The 20,947-nt window shown below is 46.8% G+C and overlaps 1 protein-coding gene across 2 annotated transcripts in view; it reads left to right on the forward strand.

Annotated features, from left to right (window-relative positions):
- Positions 1-9,229: 9,229 nt before the first annotated feature.
- YY1 (YY1 transcription factor) overlaps positions 9,230-20,947 on the forward strand; it is a 39,073-nt gene continuing 27,355 nt past the window's right edge. For both annotated transcript variants that reach the window (XM_077819359.1, XM_077819360.1), the window contains exon 1: positions 9,230-10,174. In XM_077819359.1, the coding sequence (XP_077675485.1) occupies positions 9,481-10,174 (694 nt within the window). In that variant the 5' untranslated portion in view covers positions 9,230-9,480. The remainder of the gene's footprint in view (positions 10,175-20,947) is intronic.

Below are 20,947 nucleotides of genomic sequence, written 5' to 3' on the forward strand. Positions count from 1 at the left end.
TCCTCCCCAGTTCATAGCACACGAGGTGTTCTTTGAGTCAAACAAACATTCAGAAGAAAGGTGTGTCCCTTCACATAACCCACCCCTGAAGATGAAAAGGCCATTCTGGGGCACTTTGTCTTCATCCCCGATCTCCTGTGAAAAGAAATCGGTGTTTCCCGCCTGATGTTGTACTCTGAAACTATAGGATAGCGCAAGACACCAACACATAATACATTGGTTTGTGTTTTTCATGGTGTGGATCCAGCGTATGGGTGAGTGATCTGTGACTAGGGAGAAAGGGCTACCCAACAGGTAATATCTGAGAGAGTCCACATCCTGTCCATTGCTAATTCCTCCTTTTCAATAATTGAACACATCTTTTATATAGGTAATAGCTTCCTTCACAGGTATAGGATGGGCTGCTCTGCTCCCCTGAAAGCTTGTGAGAGGATGGTGCTAAGTCTGACATCTGAGGCATCTGTGTGCAGTATGAACTCCGAGGAAAAATGGGGGCTGAACAGCATGGGTGCCTGGCATAGTCGTGTTTTCAGTTCGCTAAAACTTCCTCACATTTCTCATCCCATTGGATCCTCTTATGGTTGCTCCCTTTCATGAGGTCCATAGCGGGAGGGTGCTGCAATTGAGGTGAAACCAGGGATAAACCTCCAGTAATATCCTGCCAGGCTGAGAAAATACCTCACTTGCCTCTTCATCTGGGGAATGGGGTATGCTGTGAGGACCTGTACCTTGTTGACCACTGGTTTCAGAAGGCCACCTCCTCTGCAGTATCCCAAATAGGTTATTTCCTCTACAGCTAACCTATGTTTTTCAGGGTTGGCCATAAATCCCACATCCTACTGGGCTTTTAACACTGCCTTTAAGTGTTGCAGGTGGTCTTTCCAGGTAGGACTGTAGATGATGATGTTGTAGACGCAGCATATTGATGGTGGGGCAGAGGATCCTGTTCATAAGCAATTGGAAGGTTGCGGCAGTTCTGCGGAGGCCGAAAGGCATAGTCTTAAATGGGAAGTGCCCACAAGGGGGAGGAGAAAGTTCGCTTTTCGGAGGATGCAGAGAAGGGAATCTGCCAATAACCTTTTGTTAGGTCAGTAGTGCTCAGGTATTCTGCTAGTCCCAGCCACTCATCTACCCTTGGCATTGGGGAGGTATTGAATTTCAAGATGGCATTAACCTTCTTGAAGTCAATGCAAAAGCGAACCATCTGGTTTGGGAACAAGAACTATGGGGCTCCTCTATTCACTTTTGGATTTCACATTTCTTTCCCCCCCCCCCCCCCCCGCAGCATCGCTTGCATTTCCTCTCAGACTGTATCCTTTGTGGCAACAATTTAAGGTTCTCCCTCGGCAGGTGGAGAATACAGTCGTAAAATCCTCGATCAGTGGGATGAGCTGCCTCCTTTGCACAGGAGAGAGTCCCTCACCCCCTGGAACTGTCGCCAGCTCTTGGCCGCTGGGTCCTTGGGGCCCTAATTTAGGTCCTGTCGGAAAGGGAGTTAGCAGCAGGACCTCCCATATCTTCCGAAGTTTGAGAAGATTCACATGAAAGACCTTGGTTTTTCTCTTCTTATATCAAAGTCCATAGGCCCTACCTGTCTGACCACTTCGAAAGGACCCTGCCATCAGATCATTAATGTAGACTTGGCTGAGGGTAGTAGTAGAAGGAGATGATCACCTGGGTGAAAAGTCCACAGTCAAGCCTCTCTATTGTAATTTTTTTCCTGTGTGTGTTGGGCCTTTCCTCAGATTCTCCCTGGTGAACACCCCGAGTTGTTCCCTTAACTGTAAGACATATTGGGTTGCACGGAAGGCCCCCCATGTCTTGTTCCTCCCAACCTTCTCGTAGCAAGTCCAGGATCCCCCACACTTGGCGATCATAAAGCAACTCAAATGAAAAGAGCCACATAAAGGCTTGCAGGACCTCCTTTATGGCAAACAGGAGTGGTGGAAGTAGCTGGTTGCACTGCTTTGGATTGTGACTGACAAAGCATCTCAACATTCCCTTCAGCATCTTATTAAAGTATTTCTAGTAGGCCATCGGTCTGCTGGTGATACACTGAGGTTTTCAGGGATTTGACCTTCAGAAGGGAGCATAATTCATACATCAACTTGGAGGTGAAGTTAGTCCCTTGATCTGTTAATATTTTACTGGGAAACCTCATGTGTGAAAAGAGCTTCAAGAGTTATTTCTGTGGCTTTTGTGGAGCGAAGAGAAACAGCCTCCAGTTACCTGGTTGTGTAGTCGACAATCACTAATATGTACTGATGCCATGATGCAGTTTTTTCTAGGGGTCCAACCACATTCACTCAGATCCTCACAAAGGGTGTCTCAATCAAGGTCACAGGGAACAAGGGTGCCTAGCTGACACTCTGGGTAGGAACAACAGTATTCTCTCACCTCATGATGCATGCCTGGGCCAACAGAAACAGGCTAATACCTGAGACAATGTCTTTTTCTTCCCAGCTGCCAGCGCATCATATATCATGCACAAACTGCAACATAGTCTGGCAGTTCCTGCGCAGCACCAGCAGCTGGGCCCTCACCACCCTGGTTTGCTGATTCCTTTCCATTTGGTAGAAGCACTCTTTCTTGAGTGTGACGTGTGGATACTGCTCACCATACTGAGGCTCTGTTACTTCTTCATTTACAGAAGCCAGTTGTTCATATGCATGGCTCAGTGTACGGTCATTCCTCTGTTCTTGCACAAAATTCCCAGCCTATAGAAGGACTTCCAGGTCTCAGCTGCTTGCCTCTTCTTTCCTTGTGGGGGTCAGTGGCCATATTGCTTGGGATGTTCCTTCCTCGGGGTTCCCCAAGGCTTACCAACCTCCAGAGAACTGGTTGTAACAATTGGCCCAGGGTCTCCTTGCTACCCGGGCTTGTGTATTAATGACTTGTCTACGATATGTATTGACAACGCAATGGATACACTGCCGGTGGATCATATTCTTAGGAGTGATGTCACCTCCCTCCATGGCCCTCCCACTTTTTGAAAGTGGACAGGCCTGGCCCATCTACTTTTTGCCACAGGCCTTCCTGCCCCACCCCTGGCCAGGCTGGCAGCTGGAGCCCATCTGGGGAGTCCAGGCAACAGGGGGTGCCCTCCAACAGCCAGAGGTGTTGGGGGGGGGCCAAGAGCAGTCCCCAGCCTGTGTCCCCACCTCCCAGGTCCCCTGCCCAGGGCAGGTGGAGGGTCCATGCTACAGCTCCCCAAAGCTGCCTGGCTTTTACTGTGGCTGGGCTACAGCTCCGAGGTCCCATCCCCTGGCCGGAGCCAGGCTGGGGGAGCCACAAACCCTCCGTCTGCCCTGGGTGGGGGCCATCGAGGTGGGAACACAGGCTGTGGGCTGCTTTTGACACCCTCCATCCCAGGCAGGTGGAGGGTCCACAGCTCCCGGCCCGCTCCAGCTTCTGGCTTGGCCAGGGGCTGGGCCTCAGACAGAAGGAGCAGGGCAGAGCCAGAGGGAGTGGGGGCCCCTGGCCGCCCCGCTTTTGGGAGGGCTCCACCACTGCTGCCTCCAGCCCCACGGGCAAACAGCAGGTGTGTGGGGGGGTCTATCAGGGATGGGGCGGAGTAGAGGAGGGACACAGTGGGAAAGGGGGGTCTTGCAGGGCTGGGGGTGGAGGAGAGATATGGCAGACAGCCTCACGGAGAGAGCGGTGTGAGGAGGGACGCCAGGAGCAGCAGGTGGGGAGGACCTCATGGGGGTGGGGGGTCCTTGTGTGGAGGGGGTGGGGTCAGGGGCAGAGCAGGAGTGGAGCCCTACGGCCATGGGCAGAACAGGTGGGATAGGGACTACCCTCCCTCAGGGGAAGCTTCACCAACCACCCATGTGGCCTGTGCAGCCTCCAATGGTCTCCTTCTTAGCTGACCTGCCTCTGTTGTCAGCAGTCTCTGAGGTGGAGCCACCCTCTTCTGTTCACCACCCCTTCTTGGGGCAGGTTTCCCTTTTTAAATTCCTCCCGTTCCTGGCAGAACAAGCCTTGCAGTTGCACCTCCTTAGGTTTAACAGGCCCAGGAGAGTTTGCCAGTCTCCTCTGCACCAGAATGAGAGCCTGTCCTTTCACACCTTTCCATAAAGCTAATGGGGAGGGCATGATGCATGCTCTCAATGCTGTCCCCAGCTCACTGCCTCCCGCATGCCAGATTTCTGAAACTGAGATGATCCCCCATCTCCATATGGAGAGGAGAGAGTCATGTGCCAATCAAGGGGTGGAACCAATATTCTTAAGAATCTGGGGAACTGAACTGGGTGCAAAATACTTCCATAACTGGCAAAAGTATTGAGTGCAGGGAAATGCACATGAAAGCAGAGATGTAGTACTTTGCACTTTCACTGAACCTTTCATTCAAGGATCTTAAAACACCGAGAGTGGATTTTTAGCCCTTAACTTGAAAACTCTTATGCACATGAGTAACTTTACCCAGGTGAGTTAACACAATAGGGCTAATGAGACTATTCATGTACATAAAAAATACTTCAGGGCATTATGCTATGACCACCCATAACTTCCCCACTGTGAAAATTAAACTGATAAAAACGCTTTAAAATAAACCTTGATATTATCTGTCAAAAATATATAAACATAAAATTTGCATACTGTCAAGTCTACTCATATTTTGCAGAAAAAAATCTGTCAGAAATGTTTGAGTTTTAAAAATGTTGCAAGCACTATTTTTCCATATCCCTCTGCCAGTAAATCAAGGATGCCTTAGGCCCACGAATCAACTGCTCAGACAGAGGGAAAAATTACTACTTGTACCTTCTGGAAACTTTTATATGGGATCAAAAATAGCTTTTCTATATATAAGAATGTTGCAATGCTAATGTTTCGTATCATCCAGTTTAAGACTAGATATAAGTTCTACAGATTCCCACTGGTAAGACCAGTCTCTTCTAACCCTGAAAATTCATGAGAAATTGGACTCTAATCCTGTCATTGGCCCAGAACTGAATATTACCTATCCTGAACTTCAGACTTGTGTAACTTTGTGGGAAAACTCCACAGTTAGGGGCAGCAGGAGGAAAGCTTGTTTGTTTTAAAGCAGGAATGTTTGTTTTTTAAATGGTGGCTATATGAAAGATGCACCCATGTTTGGAATATCAGTCTTGATAGATGGACTAGTTAGTAGTCAGATAGCAGGTGTGGTCAGAGGTGCATGAAAAATGGAATTTAATTACATGACACTATCACAATATGAAATATTGAAAACCAAAACATTATTTGAGGATCAAGAAACCTGGAGATTTCTAGGTAGGGAAGGAGTGAGGCTATCAAAAGGAGAAAAGAGGGGAAAAAAGTAGGAAGAGAAGTAGAGATGATAGCATGATAGAAAGGTAGGGCTTGAACTGTGGTAAATTATTTTTAAATCAGGCTAGCTTTCAGGAGCAGTCTAACAACACTTTTGCCCATTTTTTGTTTTTTTGTTTCCTTTAACATGTGAATATTATGTTTTTGTTATAAATGGAATGCTTGTTTACTCATTAAACATTTCCAGGGCTAATAATACCTCCAAGATGAGTTTATTTAACAATATCTTCCTACCACTTATTTACAGCACTTTCCGTCAGTATATCTCAAAGCACTTTTCAAAGAAGGTAAGTATCGTACCCCCATTTTATAGATACAGAATCTGAGGCACAGAGGAATAGCTAGGTTGTTTTCAGTGGTGGCAGATGACAGAACAAGGAGCTATGGTCTCAAATTGCAGTGGGGCAGGTCTAGGTTGGATATTAGAAAAAACTATTTCACTAGGAGGGTGATGAAGCACTGGAATGGGTTAACTAGGGAGGTGGTGGAATCTCCATCCTTAGAGGTTTTTAAGGCCCGGCTTGACAAAGCCCTGGCTGGGATGATTCAGTTGCAGTTGGTCCTGGTTTGAGCAGGAGATTAGACTAGATGACCTCCTAAAGTCTCTTTCAATCCTAATCTTCTATGATTTGCCCTAAATCATGCAGCAGGCCAGTGGCAGAGCTGGAAAAAGAATCCAAATCTTCTGAGTCCCATCCAGCCCAGTGCTCTGTCTACTAACTAGAGCATGCCTAATTGCAAACACTTTGACTTCTGCATTTATTCAGCCCAGGAGATAGCTTATTACAACAGGGACAACAACTAATGTCTATTTGTTTAATTTTATATTTAAATGCACACATGCTTACATGTTTGCAAAGATAAAGAAAACACCCCCATGAATGCAGAGCATTTGGAGTGACATTTTTTTCCTCTGTAGCTATTCACACAATAAACTGTGCTTGGGCTAAAGTCCCTGGAACACGAAAAGGGCTGGAACTGGAAGGGTCTACAGCCGTTCGGGGCAGGGGAATCAAAGAAAGTGAAATGACTACAGCAGAAAGCCAATGCTTTTCAGCAATGTGTCCTTTTTTTGAGGGCTGTTAAGTTCTGTGACTGAAGGGGTTGTGTTTTCAGAAGAAAGAAGGCTAAAACAAAGAAGTGCTTAAAATATCCATTCATACCTGGAGTCACTATTTGGGGGAAAAATCCATCTGGCATAAGCCTTGCTAGGGGTGGGAAAATGCCCCACTTAACACGTCCATCCTCCCTCCCTAACCTGATTCTACTCATTATGGACTTTTAGTAGCAGGTAATTATATTGTACATGTAGTGTTCACTCCACATAGCAATTGTACACAACTAACAAACTGCAATGTACTACTCATATAAATTCTACACTTCAGTGAACCAAGTTATTGTTCATTTCACTTGATTATAGAAGTTGCATTGCTTTAAATCTACAAATTCGGGAGATTGTCTTCAATATTGTTCATCTGCACAGGAGCAAGATGGAGCATTCTCATTGGCAAGCAGTATTTTAACTGCATAATTTTAGTTTATGATTGAATGAGATAGCTTGCTGAAAAACACCATGCAGTATACATGTCTTCCCAGAAACAACTTTTTCCCCCCTTCTTGAGCACGTAGGCAGCAACACAGTTGTAAAATTCAAGTAGATCTTCATTTTCCAAACTGCCCCGTATGGATTTGTGGTGCTTTTCAGAGATAATACACAGCCTCTACTCCAAAGACTGTACAATCTAAGGCCCTGGTCCTGCATAGGGATCTTCTTCAGGAAGTGCTTCATTAGGACTTCATGTAGGTACAAGACTCTGCATTGGCAGATCTCAATGCAGGATTGGGGTCTAAAGGCCCAATTCTACAAGTCTTTCTTGTGTAGTAGTCCTACCAAAATCAAGGGCTTGCAGATCAGGTCAAACAGAGGAGGAAGGATCAGAGGGGAAAGTTAAAAAGTGATTAGGAAATAAGGATACTTGTTGGTTGCAGTCTACATTTATTACATTTTTAATATCACATTTAAAAGCTGCATCTGATTTTTCATATTACTTGTTTTGATATATTTCATCTTGTTTCATTAAGGCTCTTTGATCACTTGAACTCTGTTTCATGTTTGAAGTTTTGCATATCTGATTAACTTGGCACAAGTATACTAGGCAGCCTAGTTGGTTGGTGGGGGTGGTTGTTATTTGTACTTAGGTGGAGTAGAATGGAGGGGGTGTCATTATTTTTAGATTTAGCCTAGGTCAACAGAAAGGATTAAAAGGAAACAACGATCATAATCATGCAGTAATTCTTACCCATTACAAACCACAGAATATGAAATGAAATGTTTTGAAATCCATTTGCTGTCACTTTACTGGTGGACAATGACAATCAAATCAATTTCACTTTTGTTTAATCAGTTTCATTTTAATGTTTTCAGTACTGGAAACTTAGTTTTAAAACAATTTTACAGTGGAATTTCTGAATAAGTTGTTGAGTCATTTTTATAAGCTTTTATGTTTAAAAGGAACTCATTCTTACAAACTGGAAACTTTGAACCAAATTTAAATTGACACTGTTTAATCTGTGATTGAAATAGACTACAGGGTTTTCCCAAAATCCTCCTTGGGAATTTAAATGCAGTCATTACTGTACTACCTGCCCGAAAGTTAAAAAACAAACAAAACACTCCAATTTCTAACACTGTACAATTACCTAAATAATAGCAAGGATAGGAGAGTAGTCAGGTCACTGTCTACTGGTGTTATTGATTGCTGTTGCCTGGACCTGCTCTGAGCAGAGCAGCTAGCCAGCAGTCAGTCTACACTAGTGCTCCACTCACTGATGACAGTGAGACACTTCATGAGGTAGGGGTGGAACAGTCTAGGAGACACAGCCTATTTGTTTTCCTTTAAATGGACAACAGCTAGTAAGTAGCCGTTTATTTTGCAGTTTGCTAGGGGTTCTTCACTTTTTATCCTAAACCGTTTGATTTTACACAAGTATAGGATTTCTCCTTCAGCAGCCACCTGCATGGCAGTGAGAGGGTAAAAGTAATTAACCGAGCTTGTAAAGTACAGTCCTGTAGATTTACTATAGTCTCCCCCTCTTATCTTACTTGTTGCACAGATCCCAAAGCACCCTCCTCCTGCTAAGGTGCATGTCTTCCGGTTAACACTTGTCTGTTGTTTTGGCCAGGGCGAGTCATCCGGTTTAAAACACAGGGATGCGTTACACTAAAACCGTATCGCCGCAAGTGCTTTTTCTTCACTATAAATCAGATGTAACTTCGTCAGAAAGCGCCAGACACTGAGCAGGAGGATCGCTTGGGAGAGCGCTACTCGACCCCAGCACTAGGAATAATAAAGGGAAGCGCCCACAGTCGCCTGCCAGCTGTGCCGAGCCAGGAGCTTGCGGACGAGAGGTGCGAGCTCTCGGGCCCTCTAGAAGAACAGGCTGGAACCACGGTTGGCTCCGCCCGCCGGTGCGGCCCGGTTTCCAGGGGCGCGGCGGGAGCACTGAGCGAGCGCCCCGCAGCAGCCCCACGGGGGTGACTCACCCCAGCTCAGCCCTGGGGCGTGTTCCCCGGGGCGCTTGCAGCTCCGCCACGGCTCGTCACAGAGACCGGGAGGGAAGCGGGGTCACGAGCATAGCAACCGTCCTCGTACGTCGTTTCCGCTCCGCAGGGGCAAAAGAAAGGACCTGGAAAGAGTGACAGCTTCCTCCCTAGTCGCTGTCGATTTGGGTCTTCCGCAAGAAGCAGGGATAGGCTGGGAGGGCTAGGGGGCGTGCCCTGCTGCCCAGCGATAGGCTGTTTATGGCAAAGGGCAGGGCCTCGGTGCCAGACGCTCTCCAGTAGGCTGTCCGGGTTGAAGGGGCGTGTCCCCAGTGCTAGGCGCGGTATGATAGGCTGCTTAGCGTGAGAGGGTGAGTCCCGGCGGCAGCAGCCTCCAGGGGCTGAGGTCCGTCTCGGCGGTAGCGGCGGAAGTCTCGCGAGGGAGCGTAGCCGGGATTTGGCGGCTGGCTGCCTCCCTCTCGCTGGCTGCGAGGAGCTGCCTGGTGTTTGTGTGGAAGGGGGAGGAGGAGAAGGAAGGGAAGCGAGAGGAGCCCGAGCCCCTTCGCCTGCCCGCTGAGGGGAGCGGACCGGACCCCCCGCCCGCTCGTCCCCTCCCTCGCCCCGCCATGGCCTCGGGAGACACCCTCTACATCGCCACGGACGGCTCGGAGATGCCGGCCGAGATCGTGGAGCTGCACGAGATCGAGGTGGAGACCATCCCGGTGGAGACCATCGAGACGACCGTGGTGGGCGGCGAGGAGGACGAGGACGAGGAGGATGAGGATGAATGCTGCGAGGAGTGCGGCCCGCACCACCCGCCTCATCACTATCACCACCACCACCAGCCCATGATCGCGCTGCAGCCGCTCGTCTCGGACGGAGACCCCAGCGGAGCGGGTGGCGGCGCGGGTGGCGGCGGCGGGGGTCAGCTCCACCTGCACCATCACCAGGAGGTGATCCTGGTGCAGACCCGTGAGGAGGTGGTGGGGGGAGACGACTCGGACGGGCTGCGAGCTGACGACGGTTTCGAGGACCAGATCCTCATCCCGGTGCCGGCCCCCGCCGGGGAGGACGAGTATATCGAGCAGACCCTGGTCACCGTGGCCGCCGCCGGCAGCAAGAGCGGTGGGGGCGGCGGCTCGTCCTCGGCCGGAGGCCGCGTCAAGAAGGGCGGCAGCGGAAAGAAAAGCAGCAAGAAGAGTTACCTGAGCGGGGGAGGTGGCGGTGGGGCCGAAGGCGGCGGAGGCAGGAAATGGGAGCAGAAGCAGGTGCAGATCAAGACCCTGGAGGGGGAGTTCTCAGTCACCATGTGGGCCTCGGGTAAGTGCGCGCCGGGCCCCTCCCTCCCCGGGCCCTAGGCCCCGCCGGGCGCCCATCAGCTCTCCCAGGCCGGTTTTGTTTTGAAGGGAGGCCATGTTTTGATGTGTGTGATGGGCGCCGCCATGTTCATCGCCAGGGCAAGTATGGCGGCTCCCCCGAAAAGATGGCGGGGTCTGCGCTGCTGCTGCTCCTGCTCCTGCCCGGCTCCGGCGGGGGGAAGGAAAGATGGCGGCGGCCGCCAAGATGGCGGCGGGGGGGAGGGGGAGCGAGAGGGAGGCAGCGCGCTGCTGGCTTCTGGACTAGGCCGCAATGGCGTAGTTTCTGCAGCAGGGGGAGGCGGGGTGTGCGGGCGGGCACGGTGCGGGGTGAACCCAACCTCCTTTCCTCGCCCCCATTGGCTCCATCTCCTCCCCCCCGCTTCTCTTTCTCCCCGGCTCTCTCTTCCCTGCCATCGGCTCTCTCCCTTTCCTGCTCCCACTTTTCCGCGTCGGCTCTCCGCCTCGTCTCCCTCGCAGCCGCCTCCACCAGCGCCCCTTCCGCGCCCCGTCTCGCTCTGCCTGCCGGTTCCCTCCTTTCCCTCCCTTCTGTCCGCCGCACACCCGGGGCCCCATTGGGCTGCATTTTAATGCTGAACATGGGCCGCAGCCCCGGATGACGCGTGTACTTCAGCCCGTGACCGTTATATGAGGGGGGCGGAGGGGAATAAATGGCTGCCTGAGCGCCGCCTGCCTCAGCGCTCACGCTGCAAGTTGGTCGTTAGGGCAGTGGGAGGGTTATGGGCGCTGCCTGCCGAGGGGTGGGTGCTTGTGCCTCATTGGGGCACTTATGACTTCCCTGGTTCCAAGTGAGCCCAGTGGGCGAGCCAGCTCTGGTGTGCTTCTGCACTGGGGACTCAAGCCCTTTGCAAGAGGGGCTGGGTGTGGGTGGCTACTTTGCCTGACATGGGGTGGAGGCTAAGAGAGGAAAACACCTTTCTTATGACTGTGTGTGTGTGCGCGCACTCCTCTCTATCTAGAGGGTGATCAGATACCAAAATGATAGGGGCCTTAGAAATAACCAAGATAGGAGCGTGGATCTCTTGTCAGCAGCTCTGGAGGAAGGGGGTGGATCTTATGTCAGAGAAGCCTTGGTCCTTGGCAGCCTCTTGGAGGGTGGGGGAGGGTTTGCCTGTGGATCCTGTCTTGCGCTTGGAAATGTTTCAGCTCTGCCTTTTCCCATTTGATAATAACCGTGTCAGATGCTCTTTCAATTCGTCTGTTTTAGGGGCGGGGAATTTACACCTGTCAAAGAAATTCTTAGAAAATGTAAAATCCAGTGTAATACAACATTTTAACCTTTTTGTGATAGGGATGATGGACGGTTGTGCTTGCAGGGTTAGGAATCAACCTGATTTTGTTTCTGGATTTGCGAATGTGTTTTATTCCAGGTATGGTTTTCTCTCTCTTACTTTTGAAGTGTTTTGTAGATTTCTGGAAGAGCTAGGCAACAAGCAGTGCAGAATTGTTACTTGCTGTGTCTTCTCTGTAAGAATCACATTAACACCTGCCCTCCAGCAAAATATATTAGTAGATCAGTTGTTCGCTGAAACTGTGTGAATGTGTGTACGCTGTTCATGGAGAGCTGGCTGTTATGAGTCTTGAGGAAGAGGTTGGAATTCTATCTTCCACTGCTAACTACTACTATTACCTTGAGTGTCATAACTTTGAAAAAAAATTTATACTCTGAATTTTAACTCATAGAATGCAATAGTGGTCAAGCAGGTAGAAGAGACAATGTGCACAAAAAATACAGCTTAGAGCATCTGCCACTGTAAGCTGTAAACTAAGCTGTAAGTTGTGTAGTGTTGCCATAGCTTGTGTCTAGTTGTGGTCAGTTGAAGGTACTGTTAAGATAGCTGAAAACAAATGACCGGGGGACAACTGAATAAACAGGCTACAGGAGATTGCCAAAATCTGTTAGCAAGTGCTAGTGTGCATTTGAATTCTGCACTTCAAAGTGTCTAAGCTTTTAGCAAGCACCATACTGTTATACATACAGATTAGTACTTCATTTAAAAGAAGTAAAATAGATGTAATGAATGAGCCTGATATCCTAATATAAAACTGGTATAAATGAGAGAAACCCCATTGATATCAGTGGACTCTGTTCCTTATACTAATGAGAGGAGAATTTGTCCATGTTTGTAATAGTTTATCAGAGATTTTTGAATTATACTGGCACAACTGACTGCTCCACATATTTAGATTGTAATCCAATGGTGTGGGGTTGCTTATTTTTAATTCTTATAGTAAGAGTCTTTTGCTAGAAATCAGGGCTACTTTCTTTGTTAGGGCTGGTCTACACCAGGAATTTACTGGCAGAGCTGCATCTCTTGGGTGTGGTATGAGTCTTGGGTATGAAAAATCCACACCCTTGAGAGAGACATAGCTATGCTGACTCTACCCCTGCTCTAGACAGTGCTTGGCCAGCGGAAGAATTCTTCCGTCCACCTAGCTTCTCTCATGGAGGTGTATTACACAGATGGGACAGCCCCTCCTGTCAGTGTAGACATTACCTATGCTGAAGTGCTACAATAGCACACTTAGGGCTTGGCTACACTTATGTTTTATAGCGTTCTAACTTGCTGGCTCAGGGGTGTGAAAAATCACAACTCCACAAGCAGCATACCCAAAAACTCCACCTCCCTCAACAGGGGAGAAGCTTGTTAGTAGTATACTGTTATCACAGAAGATAATAAAATAGGACTTTTGACATCACATATTTCAACTAAACAAGGCTTAAATTAGTGGCTTTTAAATGTTTTGCACCATTGAGCCAACTGTGCAAACTGTATGGCATGAACAAGTCCTTAATTACCTGGTAAGACTTCATGTCTGACTTAGAAATTTAGTAAGCTCATCCAAGAGAGAAAAATAAACAAGTGGCATGTCAAGATATGGATTCTGTGTGGCTTGCCTCTGGGTGTTTCAACGAGGAACAAGGGCACTTTGCCTTCAAACACTGTCAAGCAGTGGTCTCCAACCTTTTTATGCATAAGATCACATTTTGAATTTAAGTGAAACCTAGGATCTACCTTTCCCCAAGGTTGTGTGTCCCGTTTCCCCCCCCATCTCCAGTTGCTTGCTCTCCCCCACCCTTAACTCACTTTCACGGGGTTGGGGTTTGGGCCTGGGGCTGAGGGGTTCAGGGTGTGGGAGAGGACTCTGGGCTGAGCCTGTGGAGGGGGTGACGGGTGCAAGCTCTGGGAGGAAGTTTTGGTGCAGGAGGGGGCTCCGGGCTGGGGCAGAGTGTTGGGGTGTGGGGTGCAGGCTCAGGGAGGGGGATCAGGGCAGGAGATGAGTGCAGGAGGGGGTATGGGCTCTGGGAGGGAGTTTGGATGCAGGAGGGTGTTCTGGGCTGGGGCAGAGTGTTGGGGTGCAGGAGGAAGTATGGGGTGCTGGCTCTGGGAGTGAGCTCAGAGCTGGGGCAGCGATTTGGGGTACAGGACTGCATATGGGGTGTTGGCTCCAGGAGGGGGCTGGGGGTTGGGATGCAGGCTCCTGTCAGGGGGAACTAACCTCTGGTGGCTCCTAGTTGGTGGGGCTAAGGCAGGCTCCCGGCCCCACAAGGCTCCCAGAAGCAGTCAACATGCCCCTGGAGTGGGGCACATGGCTCCGCGTGCTGCCTCTCTGCAGGCACTGCTCCCATTGGCTACAGTTCCCCATTCCCAGCCAATGGGAGCTGCAGGGGCGGTGCTTGCAGGCAAGAGCAGCGTGCAGAGCCCCTTGCACCCTCTTTTTTTTTTTTTTTTTCCCCTCTGCCCCCCTGAGGCCGCGAGGGCATGTTGACTGCTTCTGGGAGTGGTGTGGGGCCAGGGAAGGCAGGGAGCCTGCCTTCGCAGCAGCCCCGTTACACCACTGGACTTTTAGCGGCCGGAGGTTGCAATCAACTGGAAGAGTCTCCAGGATCAACCGGTTGGTGACCACTGCTACTGAGCAATATAAATTAACAGATCCATGCCATTTTCCAATGCTATTAAAGTGATTGATAAACCAGTGTTGGTAAATTTAGGGCTCAGATCTTTCTTTCAAATGAGTGTTACCATACATCTTCTAAAATCATGCATATATAGTAATCTATTAGATGTGAGCCTGTGTACCTTAAAAGGTGAGTATTTAGTGTTGTATGGTTGTCCGGTTGTCCGTTGCAGCACTGTTGTTGGTAACTATTTAGGCTTTCCATAAAAGTGCTCTTATGTCTCCTTCTGTATTCTGCCATATCAGAACTTGACAAACACAAGGTTGGTTTTAAATAAAATATTAGTTTGAAAACAGTAATGCTTTATGGCAGTTCTTCAAGCTAACTTCAGCTTTGCATCTGGAAAGCTTTCTGACTGACTTCCTTTCATATATGTGGAAGTACAAGGAACAGTGATCTCTGATCTGTTAAATATTTCTTCAGATATTTGAAAATTATTATAAACTCTTCAAGCGTATTCTTACACCAGATGTTCCCAAACTTGGTTTGCGACTTGTTCAGGGTAAGCCCCTGGCAGGCCGCAAGACGCTTTGTTTACCTGAGCGTCCGCAGGTACAACCGCTTGTGGCTCCCAGGGGCTGTGGTTTGCCGTTCCTGGCCAGTGTTTGGGAACCCCTGTCCTACACTGAGTAGCCTCTCTGTACTGTCCATAGTTTATCTCCAATTGGGTGCCATTCATGATCGGAGAAAATCGTGTGTGGAATGAATGGTGCTGTTTGCTCTAGTGAGGAAAAGGCCCTGATTCTCTTTTATAAACTGGGAAAATTCTGGGATTTTTGTGGCACAAGAATGCACACTTGTTTTTTTATAACTTTTAAATATAATCTGTAATTTAAAGTAATGCATTGCTATTTAGCTTTTTAACTGATACTTCAAAATCTGTAACTTACTAGATCTGTTGCTTTTTGTTATACCTGTTTTCTGTTTCTGGCTTCAGACCCCACTGTTAAAATATATACTGTAGTAGTACTCAGAGGCCACAGTCTGGATCGGAGCCTTGTTATGGTAGGGAGTATGCAAACAGCTTTGTTTTTTCCTTTCTATAATCAAGTTGTCTCTCTCTTTACCGTTCTGTGTTCTTGATGTTTCCCTGACACCTTACAACTTTTGTTTTCTGGAAATGTGGAACGACTACGTGCTTCTTGGTTTTAGGGAGAATGGGTTGAGGAAATGCGATTCTACACCTCCCTCCTCCCCAGCATCATAGCTCTCTCTTCCACTACCCTCCAAGCTTCGATTTGAGTCCTCATCTTCAATGAATAGGGTCAGTGCTGGGTTCTGGATAGTAGCAGTAAAAACTTACAAAACCCCAGTCAGATTGCACTCTTACTGAAGCTTGTCAAAGCTCTGAGCAGCACTGGAGCTCTTTGCAGACTGGGGAAGACAGTACTGAAATTGTGGCTCCAGAAAGACTTGTTGTTTTAAACACTAAGCTTAGAACATTAGGGCCTGGTTTACACGCACTGCATGGATTCAACTAAATTAGCTTCTAAATTATAACTTACTTCTGTGAGGCCTCTTAAAATAGAGTTGTGGCTAAAATTGATTTAGCTTAATTTGGTAATACCACAAAAGAGTTGCATTGATTTAGTTAAATTGTGCAATTTCTGTGAGTAGACCAGTCCTAAGCCATCCTCTTCAGCTGTTGAGCATTGTGTTCAAAAAAACAAACACATTTTTGAGTGTCATATGCTTGGACAGGAGTTGACAGAAAAATTACTCCTGGGGGAATTCTGTGCCTGTGCAGAATTTGTCCCCCCACAGATATTCTCTCCCCCTCTCCCCCCCTGCAAAATATAGGTTCTACTGGAGAGGTGTTGCAGTTACACCTTTCGCCCACCAGGGGCTGCCATAGTGCCAGAAGAGATGTCAGTCAGTGGGCGGAGAGGGATGGAAAGACAGCATTCCTCACAGTCGGGACAGAGCAGGGCACATGGGGCTGCTAGAGATGGGGTGTCACACTGGAGTTCAGAAGGACTAGTGGAGGTACAGACTGAGGTGTGGGGGTGACAGCATAGAGCCAGGAGTTGAATGGGAGGGAGCTGCAGGGACACATGGGGATGGGGGAGGGGAGGTTGCAGGGACACTCGGGGATGAGGCAGGTCTGCCTGACTGAATGGGGAGAGGTGAGGGGTTAGCTAGGGTCTGTATGGGTGAGGCTTCCCAACTCCTTACCAATCCACCACCACCCAAAAAAAAAAAAGCACCCTGTTCCATACTTCTCTGACCCACACCCAACAATCCTCCAGGTTCATTCCCAGGCTCCTTCCCTCTCCCTCAGCCCCTGACTCCCCCAAGCTTTTGCTTCTGAGGGATGCAGGAAATATGTTCTTGTTTTGTAGTTTAAATGAATTACTCAAAGTTCTGTATTAATATGCCTTGTTAGGAATCTATTTGTCAAAACATTTCCTGACTTTTTTGGGGAGTGGTGGGGGGGAGATGATCTGTTTTGTTAGACTTGCTGACAGGTATTTTGAAATAAATTCTCAAACTAATTGAAACTGGTGTGGTTCTATTGTGGTGTTTTGACAAATAAAATATGCAGAATTTTAATTGTCACATAATTCCCCTGGGAATACAAGATGTAGTAGTCTGAGAGGGCCAAAATACATGAATGATAAAAATTGTAGTATTCTTGATAATTTTATGGTTCCATCTCAGTGGACTTCCATTTAAATGTCAGTTTAAGATTATGCTCAGCCTCACATCAAAGCATCTAGGAGGCTTTGACTTCTGCCTTTCGTGGGTTGTTTTTCCTTGTCCAGCATCTAGTGCTGTCTGTCATTAGAAGTACAGTAACTGCCATACTTACCAGACCAGACTCCTAATTCAGGAAGGTGCAAAAATCTCCAGGTAATGGACAACTATGGAATAAGGTGCTTATCGGAGAACTTATTCCTAGTTGAGGCAAGTAGTGATTGGCCTATACCCTCAAGCAGAGGACAATAACCTTTTTTTAATCCTGATTCATAAAACAGTGGACGTTTTGGGGATCCTTAAGTATTAATCTGCTGTCAGCCTGTAAAAGTGTCACAAGTTCAACTGTAAATATTTTCTTTCCCCTGTCTTAAATGTAATGTCTTTCAATTGTGAGGGTAAGTCTCACATTTTGTAGCATTAATTATTTTAAATACCTATCAAGTTGCTTCTCACTTGGTTGTTTCTATACTAGAGTCCTAGTCTTTTAGCTTTTAGTCAACTTGTTTTAGTTTTAAATAGATTAAAATAACTATAATGCATAATTAACATATAGGAGAAAGAGTGTTTTTGTTAAAGGTTCAGTTAAAGACTTGCGCCTTGCAATTAAAATGAGAGCACGCACAACATATCTAAGAACCCTATAAGTCCTCCAGCAAAACAAAACATCAGACTTCATGTTCCTGATCTTTCTAAGGGGAGAGAGAACTTTTCAGAACTTTTGCATACATCATAAAGAATCAGATACAAAGGAGTTTTTAAGCTGGATTTTTAGGTGGTTCTTTATCTTATTTATACCTTTGTGGTTGCAGCATCCTGCGCAGCGGTGAAAGGTTAGGCTGTATATGTTGTCAGGAGTTGCTGTTTCTATGCTTAGGAAGAGGTTAAGTAACCCAGTGAAATACAGAAAAAATGTTTGTTTTTTTTGTTGTTGTCATCTTCCATTGAGAACTGGAATTCTTAAGCTTCAGGTAGCTTTGAAAAGCTTTGTTCCATCTCAGTGCTTGAGGTAACAGTCATTAAAATTGGGTTGGAATGGAGATTGACTTAAGTTAAAGTTGGTATTTTTTTTCAACTACCCCAGCTGGAATTGAATAGAGTCCACCACTGTATAGGTGGACACCCCATCTTTCCAGTGGTGGGTGGCATTCATTTCTGGCACGGGCAGACAGAGAGAAAGTACCTTAAATCTGGTGTGGATTGTTTGGACAAGTGCAGTACTCTTTTGGTACCAATCCAGGAGTTGGTATAGGAAATCTCACACTGATCTAAGGTCTAATTTTCAGTCCTTCATTAATGGTGCATATGTGAATGAGGGGAAGAACACATATTTTCAGCATTTGCTTAGTAGCTGAAGTTGTGTTCTGCTTTGCGTAATGCAACTTTATTGGCTTAGTTCTCGAAAATAAAATCTTGTGTGTGGGCATAGACGTGTGCACAAAAACACCCCTTTTGGTGCCTTACACACATGGTCTACTCTTTATTACCATTCTCGCTCCATTTTTTGACTTCCCATTTACTTTTTTTTTTACCTGGTGGCCTTCAAGATCAGCCCCAAGTGAAGTGTCACAAAATATTATGTGGAGGTGACAAATGTTTGAACTGTTTGGCTGGGGAGGAGCACACAGCAGACTGGTCACCCCAAACCAGTGAGGTTTCTGGTTACTGCTGCAATGTGTGTATTTTGGAATAATTATAAGTGCTGTAAGAGCTTTTGTGCAAGGTGGACTGCATACTACCTTGACCGCTAATGGGTAGTCCATGTTAATGGAGGGTGAAGTCACAGTACCAACCAGTTCCCAAATCCTCACACTGTGGCTTTCTTCTCCCTTCCACTGGATGTTTGGTGACCTGGAGAGTTAATGTAAGTGTCATTGTCATATTTCATGGTGGCCTCACATAAATGTTGAAGTCAAATCATGGCAAGATCAATATGTGCAGCACTTAATCAATTCATACATCATCTAGTGATGTGATAATCAGGTTGGGTGACCTGGGCAGAGAAGAACCCTGTTCACAATACGTGCAATGCACATTACACACAACCCAGCAGTCAATTAGGTAAACAGTAGGTGAGGCAGAATGGAACTTATAAGAAGAGGTTTGGCACATAACTAGAGAATTTAGCAAGCTAGCAACAATTTTCTTCCAAACATAATAACTAAGAAGCCATTTTGCCAGAAGAGATCAACGAGCAGTGGCCACAGATGTGCTGTACTAGTCCTGCCACACAAATCTGCTTTTGTCTTTTAACCATTCTTGCCATTGTTCAGGACAATGCAGAAAGTCAGCATGTTACAGGAGATTGTGATTCTGGTGACAAGGCTTGAAGAGACCATTACTATTAGCAGATGGTCCTGTGTATTCCTCAGCCACTGAATTCATTCTTTACCACAGAATTTTATTCCAAAATTTTAACTCTTTTAAACCAAACATTCTAATCTTGTGATTATGAAGATAACATTGAAAAGGTGAACTGAGAATAAGATGATGGAATGTTGTCTTTCCGAGTTTACAGAAGGCCTGAAACAATAGCTCTTAGATGCATCTGCCCTGCATCTCAGTCAGGAGATTCAAAGATTGCAAAATTTGTGGCATCTTGGGGATTGGTGGGGGAAGGAGGAATGCAAGAATTTGGCATTTAATGAACCAAGCAACCAGCGACTTTCTGTCCTTGTGCAATCTTAGGAGTTGTCTGCAGCTCCCTTATGTTCTCCAGCTTTCCCAGAAGTGGGATTTATTTCAATTACAGTATATTTTCCTTGCTCTGTAATCGATAGAGCCAGATAACAGGGCTCTGGAAAAAACAGGTCATGAAAATGAAGGGAATCTACAGAGATCTAAACAAAAATATTGACTGCAAAAGCTAAGAGTTCTTTTCATGGCATTTGGGAGTGTTTGCTACAGAATTTTGTCCTATTGTCCCAGAGTACGGAGGACCCTAATTATTGAACCTAATAAACATGACCATTTCCACTTTTCCTACCAAACCAGCTGGCTGCCACTTGACAAGGTATTTGGACAGGGTAATCTCTACCCTTTCACTTTCTAGATAAAATCCAACAACAGAATGTATCTTGTAATGTTACTGTAATTTAAAATCTGCCGTACACAGTGGAGTTGCACCAAAATCAGTAAAATACGTTGTATGCTAGGGGTTGTCTTCACAATACAGTTAGCTTGAGCATAACTTAAGTTACTGTTGTGAACACCTTTTCTTCACGATAGTGTCAGTATGAATTTGAAGGTGCCCAGCTTAAGATGTGTATCACCTATATCCACGGTACTTGAACTGTCCAGTAGGAAGAACTTCCACTTCAGGTATGGAGCTTTATCCAAGTATCCTCTCGTGTCCTCAGCAGAGACTCCGGATTCCACTTTGCAAGAGGATGTTTAGCATGATGCAGACATCCCAATGTCTCTCTTGATTCTCTTAAAGGCAGTATCTCTGTATGGCCTCTGTCAGGCTTTTTTGTGTTTGTTTTTTTGTTAGCAGTCATGTCAGCCTGATGAGTACTGGAAGTAGACACTCTCTCCTTAGAGTGCTGGTAGTGCATTTTCATGCTGATAAAGTGGTTCTTGGTGGGCAAACCTGGCATTTGTCCATGAAGTCATTTCTAGATTCCATAAATCACAGGAGATAGCACATATTAGTCCTGTCCCATGTTATCATTGGAAAAGCTGTGGCACACCTGGCATATGGACACTGTACTAAAATATGTTTAGTCAAATCCAGACTGTTGAGAAAATCGAGATAATCAGGGCTCTCACATGGCTGTAAGGGAAAAAGGTTTTGAAGCCTAAAATATCTAGGGGCATCAGCTGGTGTCTGATATACAGGGCTTAGATTGCCTTCACCCATGTCAACTACTGTAGAGTTAGTTGGTGATCAGCATATGGATTAGCCTAGCCCAGGTATGAGGCTCAGTGGTGCTTTACTCACCTGTGTGGTACTAGGACTTCTGGGGGCGTATCCCATGGTTCTTTATGCTGCAGTAAATTGAGCTGCTATATGCATCTTTCCCAGTGAATTGTGGAAGATCTTTTTCTCTTTCTGGA

Source organism: Eretmochelys imbricata, chromosome 6 (assembly GCF_965152235.1).
Source record: "Eretmochelys imbricata isolate rEreImb1 chromosome 6, rEreImb1.hap1, whole genome shotgun sequence".
Taxonomy (NCBI): domain Eukaryota; kingdom Metazoa; phylum Chordata; order Testudines; family Cheloniidae; genus Eretmochelys; species Eretmochelys imbricata.